This window comes from Sardina pilchardus, chromosome 23, assembly GCF_963854185.1.
Source record: "Sardina pilchardus chromosome 23, fSarPil1.1, whole genome shotgun sequence".
Lineage (NCBI taxonomy): Eukaryota > Metazoa > Chordata > Actinopteri > Clupeiformes > Clupeidae > Sardina > Sardina pilchardus.
Window position 1 is genome coordinate 866,333 of NC_085016.1, and position 14,547 is coordinate 880,879.

The 14,547-nt window shown below is 46.6% G+C and overlaps 2 protein-coding genes across 3 annotated transcripts in view; both read right to left on the reverse strand.

Annotated features, from left to right (window-relative positions):
* Nucleotides 1-1,761, reverse strand: part of pir (pirin) — a 20,674-nt gene extending 18,913 nt beyond the window's left edge. For both annotated transcript variants that reach the window (XR_009937006.1, XM_062527499.1), the window contains exons 1-2: nt 1,524-1,761; nt 1,296-1,388 (exon numbers count right to left, since the gene is read on the reverse strand). Coding sequence is in view for 1 of the 2 variants with exons in the window: in XM_062527499.1 (XP_062383483.1) it covers nt 1,296-1,388; nt 1,524-1,616 (186 nt within the window). In the remaining variant the exon portion in view is untranslated. The remainder of the gene's footprint in view (nt 1-1,295; nt 1,389-1,523) is intronic.
* A 250-nt stretch (nt 1,762-2,011) lies between these two features.
* Nucleotides 2,012-13,103, reverse strand: zgc:113276 (uncharacterized protein LOC553748 homolog). The gene is made up of 9 exons (XM_062527501.1): nt 12,895-13,103; nt 11,233-11,579; nt 8,442-8,660; nt 7,137-7,731; nt 6,103-6,236; nt 4,012-4,251; nt 3,113-3,274; nt 2,609-2,698; nt 2,012-2,359 (listed from the first exon to the last, which is right to left on the reverse strand). The coding sequence occupies exons 1-9, from the start codon at nt 13,079-13,081 to the stop codon at nt 2,186-2,188; spliced, it is 2,148 nt and encodes a 715-aa protein (XP_062383485.1). The 5' UTR covers nt 13,082-13,103; the 3' UTR covers nt 2,012-2,185.
* Between the last annotated feature and the right edge of the window lie 1,444 nt (nt 13,104-14,547).

Sequence of the window (14,547 nt, forward strand, 5' to 3'; positions counted from 1 at the left end):
AGGAAGAGGACCGTGCGGGAAGGGTCAGAGGTCAACATCTGTCTCTGGCCCGCCAGCCGCTCTCCAGCTGGGAGGAGTCTGTGATCTCCCGGCGCTGCTGTGATCTCAGCCGCACGTGACCACAAGCAAACACACCTGTGACACTGCATGCTGGGACGCCTAGCATGGGCCTCGCTCTCTGTGTGTGTGTGTGTGTCTCTCTCTCTCTCTCTCTCTCTCTCTCTCTCTATCTCTCTCTCTATCTCTCTTCTTTCTTTTGGCACAGCTCTCCCATTAAACATTAGAATCTCCTGAGATAAATAAAAACGCATGTTATTCAATTTGATATCTCAGAGGTCAGAGGTCAATCCCAATGCCATGTGAGTGAGAAGCTATTGCAGTGGTGTTACAACACACAGTGCTTAATGTCATATCCTAACGTTTAATGTCATATCTCAACCTTTAATGTCATATCTTCAAATGTTAGATTTGAAAGGTCAAACCATTCAGAATTTGACTACATTGATTGCTATACCTATACGGTTGTTGATGAGAAACTCTCTCTCTAGCTCTCTCTTTCTTAAATGAAACTAGTCAGGCCACCTCCTGTGCATTCATCGGCACAATTGATTATGATGGAGAGTTTCATTGTTGTGTAACGTCATTTCTGTTGACGTTCAAACAACACAGAGAGCTAATTCTCCCCTCCCTCCCTGCAGAACTTCTCCTGATCGTGCATCTTGTGCATCTCTGACTAGAAAAGTTTATGTTTCATGGACCAGGCTGGACCAGGCTGGACCAAGCTGTTTTTGCTGGCCTTGCTGGATCCTGGGCTGGAGATTGTGTGTGTGTTTCCCTAGCTAGCCGTGCCTGGTGTGCAGCCTATGTGAGCAGTAAAGTAAAGCAATTTGACTGTGAGACTTCCTGTCACTGAGGCTGGCAGCCCATTGGCCCAAAGTTGTGAGGCTGGTTTTTCCGCTCACAGACGCTATGGGGAAGTGAGATTGCCACAATTCACCTCAGGAAAAGGCATATGACCATTCCAATGACTCCAGAGCTGTTAATTGAAGGTGAATTAAGCCAACAACAACAACAACCAAAAAGCACCGAGTCCCTTTAAGGAGTAGTCAAGTCACACTGGACGAGTCTTGTGAGATCTGCTATTGTATGATGTCGACAGTCCTCGCATTTGCTTTTACAAAGCTGACCACTTATGCCCTCCGCTGGCAGTATCTGAAACTGTAGGCCTAATGCTTGCGCTTTACTTAGGAAAACAGGACAGGGGTAAGAGATGTTAGCAGAAACACAAATCTTACGGTTTCGAATCCTCTGTGTGGATGATCGGGGAAACCGGCAGGCTTGCTTACAAAGAATTCATCTAACATCAGAAAGGGATTTAAATTCTTCAGCTGTGAGGACAAGACAGAAGTTTGTCATGACTGTTACCAACTTGTGAATATATTAGCCTATGTTATTACTGCAATTATATCAAAGGCAGAATAATAAGCACAATTGACTTGGGCTGTCCGAGTAGCCTAACTTACATCCTTTCTCCCGATACTCCTGCGCACACGAGCACCTACACCCTCCGCCTGCTCCACACTGAGGATGGTTTTGACGACTCTCCTTACGTTCATCTTGCTTATGATAGCCTACTCAAAGCCTGCTCTATCTCGTTCGCATTGATAAAAGTGACAGCTAAATTCTGGCATAGAACTATCACCGGAATATAGACAAAAGCAAACCCCAGCTGTTGCTGTAAAACCGCTGAGTCATTCGGTCGCTTTACCTGACGTTGCCAGCAACGGTACACACCTCTCTGTTGTCATGTGTTGCGTGTGGCGGCGACAGGACTCGAGGGCACCAGGCTACATGGGGCGGATTTGACGCTCATCCGTGTCCAGCTCGGGCCCGGGGTGTGTGAGTTTGGTATGAGATGCGTGAGAATCGAGTAGCAGATGTTCATTTTTAGCCGCAACATAATGTTTATTTGAAATACGGGTTAGTCATGTCAACAACCAGACTTCCGAACAAGTCCATCCAGGAAACACAGGACGAAAAAAAAGTCTAAACAAACACAACCTATCGTATTCCTTTGGAAATTATTTATTTGGAAATATATCTGCCTCATGACATTATTTTGAAAAGACTATGACATGTCTAACATTGTCTGCCAGAGAAAATGCTGAGTCATTGTGACTGCGCGTCAGAGCCACATCAAGCCATGCATGTTCATGATGTAGTCGTCTGTTCGCGCCTTCTCGATTTTCCGAGGTGCTGTATTTGATGGCTTCACTCCGCTGTGTTGGCTGATGATGTCCTTCGCTATCCGGAGACTCGCTGCTTGTCCACCTGCTAGATTCACGGCATGAGGACCGATCTGCGGCAGACATTTCAAATGAGTACCATCCTACATAAATAACTTATTTAGAATAGCCAGACATTTCAAGTTAGTATCATCCTACATAAATAACTTATTTAGAATAGCCAGACATTTCAAGTTAGTATCATTCTACATAACTTATTTTAAATAGCCGAACATTGGCTCCTGTCCACAATGTCTGCAAGTCATGTGCAATATCCAGTAGGCTAGGCCACAATGATGATAGGAGACACGAGGAAAGCTGACCTGCAGTGCAGAGTACTGGCCCATGAGGTAGAGTGGACATCCAGCAGCCCACTGCAGATTCTCCAGAATACACGGCCAGCCGTCAATGACCTGCAGGCATCACAAGATTAGTGTCCAGGCAATTTATATTAGTCTGTAGTCTACAGAATTATATTAGCCTATATTATATTATATTATGTTATATTACATTACCACTGTAGTCTACTTACAGTATTTCTATTCTACCACTGTAGTCTAAAGTATTATATTAGCCTATAATATTATATGCCCTCTGTAGTCTAAAGTATTATATTAGCCTATATATTATATTATATTATATTATATTATATTATATTATATGACCAGTGTAGTCTAAAGTATAATATTAGCCTATATTATATTATATGATATTATATTATATGACCAGTGTAGTCTAAAGTATTATATTAGCCTATATTATATTATATTATATGATATTATATTATATGACCAGTGTAGTCTATCTGGCAGGCAGTGATGCCTCACCTGTATAGGAAAGTGCTTCATGGTGTCAGACAGCAGTGGGTCTTGGCTCACGTCCAGCTTGCAGCCCGTGGCCAGCCAGATCCTGTCCCCTGTCCAGCGCTCCCCTCCGCTGAGGCCCAGCCTCCACCTCTGGCTCTGGTAGCACCACTCTGCCTGGGACACCTGCAGACGACACACACACACACACACACACACACACACACACACACACACGCGCACACACACACACACACACACACACACACACAGATAGCGCTTCAGAAGGGAGGCCTTCACACACACACACACACGCACACACGCACACACACACACACACACACACACACATACCTGGCTGTAGGCTCTGATGGTGCGTGAGGAGGTGTGGCTGCAGCTGGACGTAGTGTGTGTGTGTGTGTGTACCTGGCCGTAGGCTCTGATGGTGAGTTGTCTGGTGTGTGTGTGTGTGTGGGGCTGCAGATAGGCATAGTGTGTGTGTGTGTGTGTGTGTGTGTGTATACCTGGCAGTAGGCTCTGATGGTGAGTTGTCTGGTGTGTGTGTGTGTGGGGCTGGAGCTAGGCGTAGTGTGTGTGTTTGTGTGTGTGTGTGTGTGTGTGTGTGTGTGTGGGGCTGCAGCTAGGCGTATATGTGTGTGTTTGTGTTTGTGTGTGTGTGTGTATGTGTGTGTGTGTGTGTGTGTGTGTGTGTGTGTACCTGGCAGTAGGCTCTGATGGTGAGTTGGCCGGTGTGTATGTGTGGCTGCAGCTGGGCGTAGTATGTGTGTGTGTGTGTGTGTGTGTGTGTGTGTACCTGGCAGTAGGCTCTGATGGTGAGTTGGCCGGTGTGTATGTGTGGCTGCAGCTGGGCGTATATGTGTGTGTGTGTGTGTGTGTGTGTGTGTGTGTGTGTGTGTGTGTACCTGGCAGTAGGCTCTGATGGTGAGTTGTCCGGTGTGTATGTGTGGCTGCAGCTGTGCGTAGGCCTCGGGAGTGACCGCTCCCCCCTTCCTGGCCTGGTGGATCATGGCGAGGCGTCTGGTGAGGCTGCGCTCGCTGTAGAACTGGCGCAGGAAGGCCAGGCCGTCCATCTTGATGCCGTGCTCCACGTGGGCATAGCGCCCCACCAGGCTCTCCACGTCGCCCACGTCAAACTGCTTCAGCTGGCCACGCAGCAGGAAAACACTTTTCATATTTATAATATGTCCATCAAGAAAACTCCTCTCATATTATAAATATGTCCATCAAGAAAACTCCTCTCATATTTAAAATGATGTCTATCAAGAAAACTCCTCTCATGTTTTAAATATGACTATCAGGAAAACTCTTCTCTTCTTTAAATATGTCTATCAGGAAAACTCCTCTCATATTTTAAATGATGTCTATCAAGAAAACTCCTCTCATATTTTAAATATTTCTATCAGGAAAACTCTTCTCATATTTTAAATATGACTATCAGGAAAACTCTTCTCTTCTTTAAATATGTCTATCAGGAAAACTCCTCTCATATTTTAAATATGTCTATCACGAAAACTCCTCTCATATTTTAAATATGACTATCAGGAAAACTCTTCTCATATTTTAAATATGACTATCAGGAAAACTCTTCTCTTCTTTAAATATGTCTATCAAGAAAACTCCTCTCATATTTAAAATGATGTCTATCAAGAAAACTCCTCTCATATTTTAAATATGTCTATCAGGAAAACTCTTCTCTTCTTTAAATATGACTATCAGGAAAACTCTTTTTATCTTTCATGTTCTGCAGACCACTATATTCTCTCCTGGTTTGGAGCTTTGGATGTGGACCCACATTGAGCCTTTGGACCTTTGGATAAATCCTGTCGTCAGTGAGTAGTTGACTCACATGTCTATGTTTGCTCTGTGTGCTAAAGACTAAACCAAGGGATTGGCACTCCGTAATGTGCTCCTGAATCAATATGCTGTTGGGGTGGAGTGCTGTTCAGTATGAACTACAGAGCCAGAGTGCTGTACAGTATGAGCTACAGAGCCAGAGTGCTGTACACTGTACAGTATGAGCTACAGAGCCAGAGTGCTGTACAGTATGAGCTACAGAGCCAGAGTGCTGTACACTGTACAGTATGAGCTACAGAGCCAGAGTGCTGTACACTGTACAGTATGAGCTACAGAGCCAGAGTGCTGTACAGTATGAACTACAGAGCCAGAGTGCTGTACAGTATGAGCTACAGAGCCAGAGTGCTGTACACTGTACAGTATGAACTACAGAACTACAGAGCCAGAGTGCTGTACAGTATGAACTACAGAACTACAGAGCCAGAGTGCTGCACACTGTACAGTATGAACTACAGAACTACAGAGCCAGAGTGCTGTACAGTATGAACTACAGAACTACAGAGCCAGAGTGCTGTACACTGTACAGTATGAACTACAGAGCCAGAGTGCTGCACACTGTACAGTATGAACTACAGAGCCAGAGTGCTGCACACTGTACAGTATGAACTACAGAGCCAGAGTGCTGTACACTGTACAGTATGAACTACAGAGCCAGAGTGCTGTACAGTATGAGCTACAGAGCCAGAGTGCTGTACACTGTACAGTATGACCTACAGAGCCAGAGTGCTCTTCAGTATGAACTACAAAGCCAGAACGGGGCCAGAACAGGAGAATTTGGCTGAATTGTACAAATATGGGTGTGGACTACGGAAGGACTCCAGATATGGGCGTGGTCTAAGGGAGGACTCCAGATATGGGCGTGGTCTAAGGGAGGATGTTATTTGGTCTCCCTACCTGTAAGTGTTTCCTGTTGAGGAATTAGGTTGTTATTTTGTCTCCCTACCTGTAAGTGTTTCCTGTTGAGGAATTAGGTTGTTATTTTGTCTCCCTACCTGTAAGTGTTTCCTGTTGAGGAATTAGGATGTTATTTTGTCTCCTTACCTGTAAGTGTTTCCTGTTGAGGAATTAGGTTGTTATTTTGTCTCCCTACCTGTAAGTGTTTCCTGTTGAGGAATTAGGTTGTTATTTTGTCTCCCTACCTGTAAGTGTTTGCGCATCACCCAGGTGACATGACTTGCTCCCTGCTGCAGCGCCATGGAGACAATGTGAGCGCTGGTCAGCCCTCCACCAATCACCATCAGCCTCTGTCCTGGGTGGCACACGGGGGGCGGACCTACAGGAGAACATGGAGGAAGATGGAGTTTCAGCTCTGCTGTGGCAGTGTCCTCCATTCACAAACATCATCATCATCTCTACAGGAGAACATGGAGGAAGATGGAGTTTCAGCTCTGCTGTGGCAGTGTCCTCCATTCACAAACATCATCATCATCTCTACAGGAGAACATGGAGGAAGATGGAGTTTCAGCTCTGCTGTGGCAGTGTCCTCCATTCACAAACATCATCATCATCTCTAAAGAGAGCCCACTGCTCTCACCCAACACAGAAAAGGACTCAGAGAGCACAGACCTCCGCCAAGCGAAAACATAATCGCCTCCGGGATCCAGACAGTGATCCGGATCACTCCCAACAAATAAACATACACACAAGCAAACAAACAAGCCTTGATGAAAACATAACCTTCTTGGCGGAGGTAACTAGACTAGACAGGTTAGACTACAGCTACTCTTTTATAACTAGACTAGAGGCAGGTTAGACTATTGTACTATTTTATAACTAGACTAGAGGCAGGTTAGACAACTATTTTTTAACTGGATTAGAGGCAGGTTAGAGTACTGTACTACTTTATAACTAGGCTAGACAGGCAGGTTAGACTATTACAACAGACTGGTGCATGCTTTTATAACTGGATTAGAGGCAGGTTAGACTACTGTGCTATTTTATAACTGGATTAGAGGCAGGTTAGACTACTGTACTATTTTATAACTAGATTAGAGGCAGGTTAGACTACTGTACTATTTTATAACTGGATTAGAGGCAAGTTAGACTACTGTGCTATTTTATAACTAGATTAGAGGCAGGTTAGACTATTGTACTATTTTATAACTAGGCTAGACAGGCAGGTTATAGTACTGGTCCTCATGTCCAGATCCTGTAGCTGTCGTGTCTAACCTACCTGGGGGTGCTGGACAGGTGTGTTCCTGCGTGGGGCTCTGCTGTGGACAGGTGTGTTGGTGCGTGGGGCTCTGCTGTGGACAGGTGTGTTGTTGTGTGGGGCTCTGCTCTGGACAGGTGTGTTGGTGCGTGGGGCTCTGCTGTGGACAGGTGTGTTGTTGTGTGGGGCTCTGCTCTGGACAGGTGTGTTGGTTCGTGGGGCTCTGCTCTGGACAGGTGTGTTCCTGCGTGGGGCTCTGCTGTGGACAGGTGTGTTGTTGTGTGGGGCTCTGCTGTGGACAGGTGTGTTGGTGCGTGGGGCTCTGCTGTGGACAGGTGTGTTGGTGCTGCTGGAGGAGGGGGAAGTGGTGCATGAGCTGGACCGAGTGCTGCAGGCTCTCCTCGGGGAAGCTCTCGCCCACCGCCGACACCCACGCTGGAATGTTGGCCATCTGGGATCGAGTGGGTCCCGTTGCCATGACCACCCTCTTGGCCTCCAGGGTGTCCCCGCTCCGGGTCAGCACACGGAAGTAGAGCACTTCCTTACCGGACAGCACCGGGACGATCCTATCCACGGTCCCTTTGACCAGCACACTGTCCAGATTGTATTTACGGACCTGAGCACAGCAAAGCAAATCAGTAGCATTTGTGTTTAGGACTTTATTGACTTAGATCAATCAATACAGAAATATTTATAGCTGTCAATAACTTGCCATTTATCATTTCTTTAAATACGAGTTTGTATATACAAATGTATACAATACAATATACTATCAGGTATATACTGTATATCAATCTCTCCCCATTATTTGATTAAAATCGTAGACCAGTTACAGTATTTAGTAAGTACAACTGCATACCCATACTCCACGATAGCACCTTATGAGTATACTAGTTACATACGTTAACCAGTATAGTAACATACGTTAACTAGTCCACAAACATGCAGTGTTCACACCAGCTGTGGCCAAACCAGCCATGCAACCTGAGGTGCTTAAAAAGGACAAATAAGAGGATTGTTACTGCGTGTTGAACACTTCACCTGGCGTAAGGTGTGCCATTGTTACTGCGTCTTCAACACTTCACCTGGCGTAAGGTGTGCCATTGTTACTGCGTATTCAACACTTCACCTGGCGTAAGGTGTGCCATTGTTACTGAGTATTCAACACTTCACCTGGCGCACTTCGGCTGGCGTAAGGTGTGCCATTGTTACTGAGTATTCAACGCTTCACCTGGCGGAAGGTGTGCCATTGTTACTGCGTGTTCAACACTTCACCTGGCGTAAGGTGTGCCATGCTCACACGCGTCCATGCGGGGGCGCTCCAACCTGCTCCCTGAAGAAGTCGACGCTGAGCTGGGTCCCGGGGAGGCTGAAGCACAGCGCCCTCTGCTGGCCTGAGCCGGAGCTGTTGAGCAGCTGCTTGTCCCTCTTGCCCAGGCGGTTGTCGTTGAAGAAGGCGTTCTCATCCTGGATGTAGATGCGCTCGGGGAGACCATGCAGCTCATCCTCACGACCACTTCCCACCACAAACTCCTGCAAAGCCCTCTGGGAACAAGGAAGCACTCTGGGCTTGGCAGGGTTGAAGACATTTCAATTGTGGATTCATTCATTTGAACCATGGTGTCTTGTAACTTTCAGAGTTTTTGGTAATATAAAAAATATTTAAGACAAGTACATTGTTGTGTTTTCAGAGAAAAAAAAACAAATAAGGACTAACGGTTCTACCCCAAATCAGAAAAGTGTTGTAAACCAACATTTAACAGCAAAAAGGACATAGACAACATATCAAACAACAGTTTTTTTCACTGTTTCATGGAAAATATCCCTGCTGAAAAAAACAGCAAGAAACCAGCTTAGGCTGGTAGCTGGTTTTTGCTGGTCTTTGCTGGTCTTTGCCCAAAACACCCCTGCTGAAAAAACCAGCCTGACCAGCTAAAGGTGGTTTGCTGGTTGACCAGCTTGTTAACCAGCTTGTTTGACCACCCTTTGATGGTTAACCAGCTAGACCAGCAAAACTCTCGCGAAAACACACCTTCAGCTGGTTTACCCAGCTTATGATGGTAATTCAGCTGGTTTTGATTGTCGTACCACCTTAAGCTGGTCATTTTAGTTGGTGTTGCTGGTCTACATTGCTGGTTTTTACTGGCCACGCCAGCTTATGTTGGTCATTCTAGAAAACCAGCTTGACCATCTTTGTCAAGCTAGCAAGACCAGCAATAAGAACTGTGTTTTGGGCAAAGACCAGCTAAAACCAGCTAAAACCAGCTACCAGCCTAAGCTGGTTTCTTGCTGGTTTTTTCAGCAGGGACAGTTATTATTGCTGGTCTTTGCTGGTGTAGCTGGTTAGGCCACCAGCTAGACATGCTGGCGTGACCATCTGAGGAAGCTGGTCGTGCTGGTGTGACCAGCCTGTCGTTTGGGATACAACTGGTTTAAGATGGTCATGCTGGTGACCAGCCTGTCAAGCTTGACAAAGATGGTCAAGCTGGTTTTCTAGAATAACCAACATAAGCTGGCGTGGCCAGTAAAAACCAGCAATGTAGACCAGCAACACCAACTAATATGACCAGCTTAAGGTGGTACGACAATCAAAACCAGCTGAATTACCATCATAAGCTGGGTAAACCAGCTGAAGGTGTGTTTTCGCGAGAGTTTTGCTGGTCTAGCTGGTTAACCATCAAAGGGTGGTCAAATAAGCTGGTTAACAAGCTGGTCAACCAGCAAACCACCTTTAGCTGGTCAGGCTGGTTTTTTCAGCAGGGATGTTAAATGTGATGCCAGCAACATGTTTCAAAAGAATTGGGACAGCGGCATGTTTGCTTCTGTTTGGTTCTGTAAATGTATAGGAACTGAGGAGACCAGAGATTGGTTGGGAGTGCAGGCAGATATCAGTATGTTTTGGCTGCGGGCGGATATCAGTATGTTTTGGTGGAGGCTGATATCAGTATGTTTTGGTGGAGGCAGATATCAGTATGTTTTGGTGGAGGGTGGAGAGTGGAGGCAGATATCAGTATGTTTTGGTGGAGGCAGATATCAGTATGTTTTGGTGGAGAGTGGAGGCAGATATCAGTATGTTTTGGTGGAGGGTGGAGAGTGGAGGCAGATATCAGTATGTTTTGGTGGAGGCGGATATCAGTATGTTTTGGTGGAGGGTGGAGAGGGGAGGCAGATATCAGTATGTTTTGGTGGAGGCGGATATCAGTATGTTTTGGTGGAGGGTGGAGAGGGGAGGCAGATATCAGTATGTTTTGGTGGAGGCGGATATCAGTATGTTTTGGTGGAGGCGGATATCAGTATGTTTTGGTGGAGGGTGGAGGCGGATATCAGTATGTTTTGGTGGAGGGTGGAGGCGGATATCAGTATGTTTTGGTGGAGGGTGGAGGCGGATATCAGTATGTTTTGGTGGAGGGTGGAGGCGGATATCAGTATGTTTTGGTGGATGCTGGAGGGTGGAGGCGGATATTAGAATGTTTTGGCTGCGGGCGGCGGATTGCGGTTACCTTGTTGAGTGGGTCAGTGTGCACTAGTGTGTGTGAGCGCAGGTGTGTTACCTTGTTGAGTGGGTCAGTGTGCACCAGTGTGTGTGAGCGCAGGTGTGTTACCTTGTTGAGTGGGTCAGTGTGCACTAGTGTGTGTGAGCGCAGGTGAGGTGTGTTACCTTGTTGAGTGGGTCGGTGTGCACTAGTGTGTGTGAGCGCAGGTGTGTTACCTTGTTGAGTGGGTCAGTGTGCACCAGTGTGTGTGAGCGCAGGTGTGTTACCTTGTTGAGTGGGTGGGTGTGCACTAGTGTGTGTGAGCGCAGGTGTGTTACCTTGTTGAGTGGGTCGGTGTGCACTAGTGTGTGTGAGCGCAGGTGTGTTACCTTGTTGAGTGGGTCGGTGTGCACTAGTGTGTGTGAGCGCAGGTGTGTTACCTTGTTGAGTGGGTCAGTGTGCACCAGTGTGTGTGAGCGCAGGTGTGTTACCTTGTTGAGTGGGTCGGTGTGCACTAGTGTGTGTGAGCGCAGGTGTGTTACCTTGTTGAGTGGGTCAGTGTGCACCAGTGTGTGTGAGCGCAGGTGTGTTACCTTGTTGAGTGGGTCAGTGTGCACCAGTGTGTGTGAGCGCAGGTGTGTTACCTTGTTGAGTGGGTCGGTGTGCACTAGTGTGTGTGAGCGCAGGTGCGGGATGTTCAGCGCTCTGAACTGGCTCTCCCAGAGACACGCCCACCGGCCGTACGCGTCCAGCACCCTCAGCTGCAGGGGCGGGCAGGACACACACTCACGCTCCACGCCGGACACACACTCACGCTCCACGCCGGACACACACTCACGCTCCACGCCGGACACACACTCAGGCTCCGCGCCGGACACACACTCACGCTCCACGCCGGACACACACTCACGCTCCACGCCGGACACACACTCAGGCTCCGCGCCGGACACACACTCACGCTCCACGCTGGCCACCGCAGCCTCCTCCGACTCTACACAGACACAGAGAGTCCAGCAGAAAACACATGGATTACAGGTCACATGGTCATCTTAGTTATAATTGAATCGAGTCCGTACCTTTCCGGAAATGTTAATAAAGTGTTGTTAAAGCGTTGCCAGCTGCAGCAGCGACATTTCCGGAAAGGTACTGACTCGATTGAATTCATTCTGGACTCTCTATCCGACCACATAAAGACGTGGGGATACTTCGGTTTGGCTTTAGGGACCCTCTACTCACTACCACGTAAGTGTAGTGTTGTTTGGAACAGTAGAAGAGGTATAAAAATAGCGTTTTGTAGCGGCGAAAGGACATGCCCGGTTCACTTCCAGGCTAACGAGTTTTGGCTAAAAATGGTGAACTCGAACTTTCTCAAAATACATCCGAATGACATGATTTTGGTGTCAACTCAACATATGTACTCCCAATAGTCCGAAAAATTTATCTAAAGTGCATTTCACTCCGGATTATCCCTTTAACAACACCCAGAGCACACGTACAGTACAGCTGGTCTCTTAATAAGACCCACAACACACTTACAGTACAGCTGGTCTCTTAATAAGACCCATAACACACTTACAGTACAGCTGGTCTCTTAATAAGACCCATAACACACTTACAGTACAGCTGGTCTCTTAATAAGACCCATAACACACTTACAGTACAGCTGGTCTCTTAATAAGACCCATAACACACAGCTGGTCTCTTAATAAGACCCATAACACACGTACAGTACAGCTGGTCTCTTAATAAGACCCATAACACACTTACAGTACAGCTGGTCTCTTAATAAGACCCATAACACACAGCTGGTCTCTTAATAAGACCCAGAGCACACGTACAGTACAGCTGGTCTCTTAATAAGACCCATAACACACGTACAGTACAGCTGGTCTCTTAATAAGACCCAGAACACACGTACAGTACAGCTGGTCTCTTAATAAGACCCATAACTCACGTACAGTACAGCTGGTCTCTTAATAAGACCCATAACACACGTACAGTACAGCTGGTCTCTTAATAAGACCCATAACTCACTTGCTTGACCAGCTGGTCTCTTAATAAGACCCATAACACACATACAGTACAGCTGGTCTCTTAATAAGACCCATAACACACAGCTGGTCTCTTAATAAGACCCATAACACACATACAGTACAGCTGGTCTCTTAATAAGACCCATAACACACTTACAGTACTGCTGGTCTCGTAATAAGACCCAGAACACACGTACAGTACAGCTGGTCTCTTAATAAGACCCATAACTCACGTACAGTACTGCTGGTCTCTTAATAAGACCCATAACTCACTTGCTTGACCGGCGGGTCTCCTCTTCCTGGTCCGACTGGTCCGAGTGGTCCGTGGCTGGGCTGTGCTCAGCTGGACGCCGTCCAGGATGGCGCCATCCAGTGGTGGGATGGGGTGGTGCGGGTGGGTGAGGAGAGTGGCCAGGGTCAGGGCATGGGGACCCCCACCAACGATCAGCACGTCCAGCATGTCTGCCCAGCACGCGCGGATGCATACAGGACACGCCCTGTAGACCAACGCCAGCAAGAGCACATACAACAAATGACACAATATCACCGTATCGTGTACACATTCAACAAGGTGACAATCAGAGATGTATGGAGGCTAAACGCAAGTAAGCGTAGTGTTTCCACCTCTGACATTTCACAAATAGAGTTTATCCACCTCTTATAAGATTTATCCACCTGTCCAAAGAGTTTTTGGAACTTCTAACCTTCAAATATGCACTGTATAGTCCACATTCACAACATGTGCACTCATCAACACTCTAGGAACCATTTAATATCATTGGAACTGTTATAAACATTACTCAATAACCTCCACCATTAATAAACATGTTCTGAACGCAATGAAATATGATAACGCATGGCGCAGTCCACCCCACCGTGATCACAGAATCCATAGTGTGCCATCCTCTTATTTTACCACTACATCCCTGATGACAATGGAGTAGACTTCAGACATATAGTATTGGGTGAAGTGAACCATTGCTTTTACCACTACATTTGTTAGGTTTCCAGTTATTTACATTTCATTAAAAACAATATTGGCAAGCAGGCTCCTGATCCTCACAATCAATGAACAATTTGCTCATTGATATGTTCTGTCAATGACTCTTGTGTTGTACTGCAGTGACTCTCCTGTTGTGAAGCTACCTCTTGCACGCTCATGCCAGGTTTAGTGTAAGCCCAACTATGAATGCAAAGCCATTAGTTAAACAGTCTACCTGCAAAGCCATTAGTTAAGCAGTCTAGTCTACCTGCAAAGCCATTAGTTAAACAGTCTACCTGCAAAGCCATTAGTTAAGCAGTCTAGTCTACCTGGCTCCTCAGTCTCCAACCGCAGGTCCACAAGTGGTCAACACAGAGAAGAGTAGGTCTGTTGGCACACATAACGTATCTGCCGAGGTCCATGGACACTCGCCTTCTATTGGCTACTGTAGGTGCTGAGACTGAAAATAACTCTGAAGGAGAGGAGAGGGGCAGGGGTTGCACTGGGGGGCATATATTTAGCCCTGGCAGAGAGGGGTAGGGACTGCACTGGGGGGCATATATTTAGCCCTGGCAGAGAGGGGTAGGGACTGCACTGGGGGCATATATTTAGCCCTGTGTTCACAACTCTGTACTGTTTTCTAAACACACAGGCTCCATGTGCTGTCCTTGGGGCCCTGACTAGTAGAGGTGCTCACTATATGCATTACATATACGCATTAGAGGTGCTCACTATACGCATTATATACACGCATTAGAGGTGCTCACTATACGCATTATACACATTAGAGGTGCTCACTATACGCATTATATATACGCATTAGAGGTGCTCACTATACACATTATACACATTAGAGGTGCTCACTATACGCATTATATATACGCATTAGAGGTGCTCACTATATGCATTATATACACATTAGAGGTGCTCACTATATGCATTAG